At 30.9% G+C, this 7,437-nt stretch overlaps 1 protein-coding gene across 1 annotated transcript; it reads right to left on the bottom strand.

Annotated features, from left to right (window-relative positions):
• Positions 1-5,251: 5,251 nt before the first annotated feature.
• On the bottom strand, positions 5,252-6,780 carry LOC122607532 (protein LURP-one-related 8-like). The gene is made up of 2 exons (XM_043780522.1): positions 6,401-6,780; positions 5,252-6,079 (listed from the first exon to the last, which is right to left on the bottom strand). Exons 1-2 carry the CDS (start codon positions 6,683-6,685, stop codon positions 5,699-5,701), a joined length of 666 nt encoding a protein of 221 aa, XP_043636457.1. The 5' UTR covers positions 6,686-6,780; the 3' UTR covers positions 5,252-5,698.
• Between the last annotated feature and the right edge of the window lie 657 nt (positions 6,781-7,437).

Genomic DNA, 7,437 nt, shown 5'->3' with positions numbered 1-7,437 from the left:
AAACTTCTTTATGCTTATTGATAGTTTCGACATGCATACTCAATCTTAACTTATATTATATAAATTAAAAATATAATAAGTTGTAGATGTTTACTAAGATAAAATAATCCAATATTTGGTATAAGAAAAAACAAAAAAAAGGGTAAATGTATAGGAATCCCTTAGTCTCGTAGAAAAATAATTTCTCTTAAGCTAACGAACTTGTAACGCTGCTTAACGGTGAGATCTCGAATACATTGGCTGATTGAATATGTTTTTGCAAGTATTCAAACCTGGGTAGTATTTAAATTGTTTGATTTGAAGATAAATCTAATATATTGTTAATTTTTTAAGGAAAAAAGTCCCTGAGTTACACTACATTTGATTACCTAAAGAGAATTTTTACTTTTTTAGATAGAACGGTTACACTTACACCTAACTAGTGGTAACAAACGAAAGTCGTAGGAAAAGATTTATGCAAATGGATTCAACAACTCACCAAGGCAGCAACTTCCAATTCCATATAAAAATACTTAATGATTTTATCAATACTATTGTCATATATATAGTGCTTTTTTGTAAATAATCGAGTTAATATAGTAAAAACATTTTTCAAAATATTATTTCAGGAATGATAGGGGCATAGGGCCGAGAAGATGCTTGATGGTGGTTGCTCCTTCAGAATTACGAATGGTTATCATCTCAGGACCAGAACTGCCACAAATTGGATAAAAGCCATGTTGGAGACCGAAGATTTCTTGTGCTTTGATGGTGAGGCGTATCATGTCATCTTTCTACTCTATTTTTTGGGAGTGTTATGTTAGAAATAAGACGAATTCCAAATATCTGTTTTTTGGAATCTTTTTGTTTATTGATTATGACTTCTTCGGAGTCTAGTTTAGACCCGATGATCAAAAACACTTAGGGGTAAAAATTACTGGCACGACTTTTGTTTTGCTGATAATTTTATTATGTCTTGAATCTTTGAAATTAATACTCGTATGTGTTTTTTTTATATTTTTTATAATCCTTACAGATCACAGGAGAAATCTAAATTATGCTTTTATTGTTTGTCTATCCAGATTTTAACTTTGTATCCTTTAACCATTTAGAGTCATGTTAATTGGTTTATATTATGATAGAGTATAATATATTTTCTACAGTCAAAAAATATTGCTAGTTATTTTTGAATTAAAGTTGGTAAAGCTAGAAATAACCGTTACCCGAATTAACCTAATGCATTTTAACTTTTTAGAAAAATACCCTATACACATTTAACATAATCATATACGAGTATTAATTTTCAGATGTTCTCATAGAGCATAAACGTTTTAGCAAATTTTGTTAACTCAACCTAACAACTGCAAAATGTCATTTTAAATTATTAATTATTCAACCCTTATGTTTAAGTTTGAACCTGAAAAAAGTAAGTAACGCTTAATGCCGTCTTCTACGGGTTTTGGGTCCCAATACCTCGACGATGTATAGGAGAGGTTAAGATGTAGACAGTCTTACCTTTACCACGACAGTGTAGAGAGGCTGCTTCCAAGTTCTATCTAAAGTTTGAACCTGAGATCGATTCCCCTAAATGTTTATGGGAACTCATTGACCATTAATTCTTAAATGATGCCCATAATAACTTAGGGGGTGTCTGGATGGGGGGTTTTAGGGGTAGGGAATGAGAAAGATAATGAATACATGTGCTTGGTAGTAGAAAGCAAAGGTATTCAATACCTAAAAATGGGTATTGGAGTATTACCCAATAAATTGGGGGTTAAGGTAATCATTACCCACTAATATCTTCTTCTCCCTTCCTTTCTCCTTTATCTGTCGAGCCCTGTTGGAATCCACCATTGCCACCGGGCAACACCTCCAACAGCGGACATCACCTCCGACAACCGCCATCTCTTCCAATAGTCCGACAAGCGCCATCTCTTTCAACAGCCCGACAACCGCCATCTCCTTCAACAACCGTCACCACCCATTTTTCTTAACACCCCCACCACACATCCTCCTTCGGAAATAAAGCACCACCATCAATCGACCATCGACATATCATCAACTACGCGCGCCTCAAATGATCATGATTTCAATAAATATGGGTGTGTGCCTGAATTATATAATTATATACCTATATATGTGTGTGTGTGTGTGTGTGTGTGTGTGTGTGTGTGTGTCTGTGTGTATTGTGGCTGGAGAAATTATCGTCATGGTGGCCGGAAATCCTTTTTGGTGGGTGGACTGGTGATAGTTCTGTACTATGAGATGGTGTGCGGGTCTTTCAAGAAAAAGATAAGAGAAGTGATAGAGTGGTGTATACTGTATCCATATGTATATATTATATAATCTGTTAGGTAGCAGAACATGAAAAAATCTTCAAATCTTCAAGTTGTAGAAATTGAGTGCTGGTGGTGGTTGTTGAAAGTTTGGAGATATGTATTATTGGAGAGGGAGAAGTGGTAAGCAAAAATAATATCTGATCAGAAAAACAAAATGAATAGCAAATGATAGTATATATAACATAATAAAGTATATATAATGATAGTATTCCTTACCTTTTCCCTTACTCTTTTCCTTTCCTATTTGTTGATGTCAACCAAGCATCCCCTTAGTGTTTTGAGACATGTATCATGAAACATGTAGTTAAATGTGTATAGGTCAATTCTCATTTTAAGTTTAAGGTTATCATGATTTATCTTTTCGCTTTGCTCAAAGGACCTATGTTGCCTACTAGGATGTCTTATCTTTTCTAAAGTCATTATTCTGAAATGTCTTAACAAATGTACTTTAAGCATATATCATATAATAATTAACGTTCAAATTCAATAGGAAATGAAGGGAGTTTGAAGAACACTGTTGTCCCTACGTGATGTATAAAAAGCTTGTTTTATGTGATCCAAGTTAGTGTCTTCTTAGTACAATGCAAAATTAAATGATAAAATTTTCCATTAAACAATTTTGGTCAACTAACTAAGTTGAGTTGTTAAGTCTAATAAAGGTATTCTCGATTTAAGTGTTTATGATCGACTTATAAACTACTAAACATACGAGGTTTTTATTATTCAGGTTATCATTTAGCCCGAAAAAAACGAGAGTTTTGACTCAAGTATATATGATTGTTTTAACCAAGATAGGTCATGGTTGTTTTTGAACCTTCACTTAACCACTCCCAAAACTATATTTAGCGTGGTTTAAATTTGAAACTTTTTATGAAAATCACGTTAAATTTAAAATTGACTTCATAAATTATAGAAATTAAGTTAATAATATTTGTTGTAATTTTTGTATATTTTTATAACATTGCTTGTAATTTTTATATATATTGTTGGTATAAAAGTTGAAACAGGATAACTTTTTATTTAAATAAAAATTAATAATACCTGTTGTACTTTGTTCAATATGTAATTGTAATTAGATACACGCTTTCATTTATGATATTTAATTAAAAGTAAAGGGATAATATATAAAAGGCTTTGTTTACACTTTTTATCTTTGCTTTACTTAAAACTATGATATTAAAATTAAGAAAGTTACTTTTATACATTAATTCAAAATGCGCAACTTGCAAACACTTGCAAGTGGTACGTTTAGCAAAATCATATTTCACAAAACTACAAAATTTAACTAATTAATTTCCCTTCTTGATTAAGATTTTAACTTCTGGTCATTTTGTCATAAGGTGAAAATCGAAAGCAACACATCTTCAAATTCAATAATTTCTCTTCTTGATTAATATTTTAACTTCTGGTCATTTTGTCATAAGGTGAAAATCGAAAGCAACACATCTTCATTTTCAATTTTGTCATACAATAAATAATTGTATCTACTTTGTATATATGTGTTGGTCGACAAAAACTATAAAACAACTATTATCTTTCTAAAATCCATGACGATTCTTGAATTTGAAAGATTATTTGTAGTCATCATATATCATTTATTCCGGTTTTAGTAGTTAGCATCAACTCATTATATGAAGGCTTGATGTTGAAATATATACAATTGATATTTTATTCTTGTAATTACTATACTAGAATCTATGCATTGAATAATTCTTGTAAGTTGATTAAATTAATTAATTAATAGAATGACTAAAATGAATGGCTAGCATTAAACTAAGTGTATAATATAGAGATATTTTTGTATGTTTACAACGTCAACACGATATTACAGTAAATTGCTTAATTAGCAATCAAGTAAAATATCACCATGAGTAGAATTTGGACCAAGTACTTTGATGAAAATGTAAGTTTAGTCATTGATTAATGATAACTACTTCCTTTATCTATCATTAATTTATTATTATCTTTAGCTATTCAATATATATAAAATTTATAGATGAATTTAGAGACTTTTGATTGCTCAATTTTCAATCAAAATAGCTAGTTAACAAGTCCCCTCAAATTAACTTTTACTAAAGTGTAACGTTAGTGAGGCTTATCGTAATAGGCTTTTTTTTTTTTTTTGGAATTGCAATTTTTAGTTACAATTATTAGGGATGATATCAAATAACGATTTTCATAGGATAGTGATAAATTCACTATACAATTTTGCCATGTATAACAACTATATGCTTTAAATAGTTATAAAGTATGCAATGTTATATTTGTACTTGTTGTATATGACAAAAGTTTGTTATGAATTTATCACTACCCATTTTCATATGGTAGAGCAAACAAAATAAATTACATATTGTTGTTACACATAAAATAAAATATAGAAAAAGAGAATGACATTTATGACAAAATAGTTGGAATCATATTTACTCAAGATTATTGGTTATAAAAAAAATATGTTAAATCAAAAGCTTTGTCCGATGGAAAATGATTAGATGCAAATAATTACACATCATCTTTTTGAGAAAATTATTGTTGGCTTAACTTCAATTCGTTGTCATTCTCAAATCAGGTAGATGATAATTAAATTGTTAATCGAATTGAAGAGATCTCTTGGATTAAGTTATCTAGGGAAAATCGAGCCTTTTTTTACGATGTATGTGATTTAATCAGTATTTATATATATGGTCGTTTTTTAGATTTTTTTTTTTTTTTTTTTTTTTTTTTTTTTTACAATTCTGAGATGTTTACTCAATAAGATTCGTCTGAATACACACGCCTCCTTAAAAATGGTTCGAACCGCTAAATGCAAACCATGATCACCAATCTCTAAAGAAGATAGTTGAATTTAACAAACTTGATCATTTATTTTTTGCCATTAACCTTACTAGTTAGGCAGATCATTCATGACAAATTAATTATCAACAATCATCTACATATATGAAAATCAAAATATCATATATAATCTATAATTACATGTACGTATGTATATAAAGAAATGCTACTCCTCATTGGAAGCTTGATCCTTTATATAAAACGAAAAAACCAAGCCCTCAACGTACATAAGTATCATTCATAACATTTGAATGACACTAAATAAAAAATTGAGGGAGAGGAATCAACTTATACAACATAATTAACTTATATACCAAAATGATTCACCTCCAATTTCCAATGTTCAGCTTCCTAAATCATGCATCTTTATTTGTTTCAATGACATCATGATCCCAAAATGCAATCTATATACCCAAAAAACTTTGATGCCAACGTCTACAAACAGACAAGACTTGAACCCACGACCTACAGATTGTACAGAGCTAGAGCCACTTGTGCCTTTAGGTCATCAAACGCCGCGCGTTTGGAATCTCTTGATCATATGTTTATGTTTAGAATCTTCTTGATGAACCACCGAACATTTGATCTAGAAGGACGACTAGTGCCATTGCAACCGTGGAATCAATATCTGGTTGTACAACTAGACGGAAAACGTCTCCACCAAACGCAACACCTCCAACTGCTTCTTTACGTTTGATCTCAGCAACTCGTCGTCTCTTGTCATCATACACCACACACGAACGTTGCGCATAAGAGCCTTCAATCTCATAGGCTATATTCTTTTTGTTGCTTTTTCTTGGTGATCCGCCCGTGGTGCTAACATGAGCTAGCGACTTCGTGTTTATGAAATTCACGTGTTTCGTTACCGAGAAACGTGGATTTACGGTTGTGTCTCCGTCGTAGACAAGCCAGTTGTCTGTAAAGCTTAACTTCTGTTTTAATCAAGAAATTATACATTTAGTTAGAAATCTTAATTTATTATAGCATATGTAGAAAAGTTATATATTAATTTTATAAAATTAGCAAATTAAATTGTTCTTGAATGCATTTTGATCAAATTCTTACTATGTTATTTACTATATATATATAATGAGTAACTATTTTTGTGACGTTGTTTCACAGCTTTGTTTTAATTAAAACAAAGTTGATGAACCAGCGTTATAAAAATAGCCAATAGATTTGTCTTTCATATAATAATTCAACTTTTTTATGTATGTATAGCTTCTTATTTGATCATGATTCTATATATATACCTTGCGACGAATAGTGAGTAGAGAGTGACCCGAAGCATCCATGAGAACAATCTCACCCCTGTTGCCAGCAGCATAGTTGTCAACTCGAAACACAAGATTGCCTTTAGTATCAAACACGGTAAATCCATCACAACTAAACAGCAATGATTTTTTCCAAACGGTAAGAACAACAGGATTATTAACATTTCGAACAGCACTAGTAGACGATTCCGGTAAGAATTTATGCCTATTATTGTCTAAAGAAACAAGAGGAGGGATAACAGTTTTGGGGTATACTCTTGTCATTTCACTGAAGTTTAGGGTTGTTTGTGTAAATTGTAAAATGAGAGTGGAGAGAGAGGGAGAGAAAGAGAATTAAAAGAGTTGTGTGTTTTGGGGGTTGGTAATGTTGATACTAAGTTTATAATGTGGTGTCGAGGGGTATTTATATACTCTTTATCAACGTTTTGTAATGACGAAAAGGCCCCTAGCAGATAAGAAGAATGAAATAATGATTAACTTGTAAAATGAGGAAATGTGGGGTTATATTGTCAAACGCGTGTTTCCCACTTCCATCCTCCATAATTTTTCATTAATTAATTGAAGTTTAAGATAGAAATATTGATGATTAACTAGGAGGAAACGATATAACGGATGAAAAGTAAGAATAAAAAACTTTTAATTTTTTTTAATGACAACTATGAAATAGAGTCTGTCGATTACAATTAAGAGATGGGAGTTGTCTTAACTGGTTTCATTATATATCCATGAGTAATACTCTCTCCGTCCCATTTTAGTTGTCCACTGTTGACTTTCAAAGTTTTTTTGTCTCAACTTTGACCGCAGATATTTTTGTTTATAATTCTATAACGCTTGATATAAAATATATAAATAAATTTGATTTTAAGAACTTTTCAATGATATAACTTTCATCAAGTATTATATAATACAAATAAAAATATTTACGGTCAAAATTGAAGCAAAAAAACTTTGAAAGTCAACACTGGACAACTAAATTGGGACGGAGGGAGTATACATCTACAAGAAATCTACATTAA

The sequence above is a fragment of the Erigeron canadensis genome, chromosome 7 (assembly GCF_010389155.1).
Source record: "Erigeron canadensis isolate Cc75 chromosome 7, C_canadensis_v1, whole genome shotgun sequence".
In the NCBI taxonomy this organism is placed as follows: Eukaryota; Viridiplantae; Streptophyta; class Magnoliopsida; order Asterales; family Asteraceae; genus Erigeron; species Erigeron canadensis.
Note: the sequence above shows the minus strand (reverse complement) of the source record. Positions and strands in the feature narration are given on the sequence as shown.

Excerpts from the sequence above, each read along its gene's own strand:
- LOC122607532 (XM_043780522.1), bottom strand. The coding sequence starts at position 6,685 with ATGACAAGAGTATACCCCAAAACTGTTATCCCTCCTCTTGTTTCTTTA. Across the intron at positions 6,080-6,400 it reads TACTCACTATTCGTCGCAAG|AAGTTAAGCTTTACAGACAA; the intron begins GTATATATATAG and ends TGATTAAAACAG.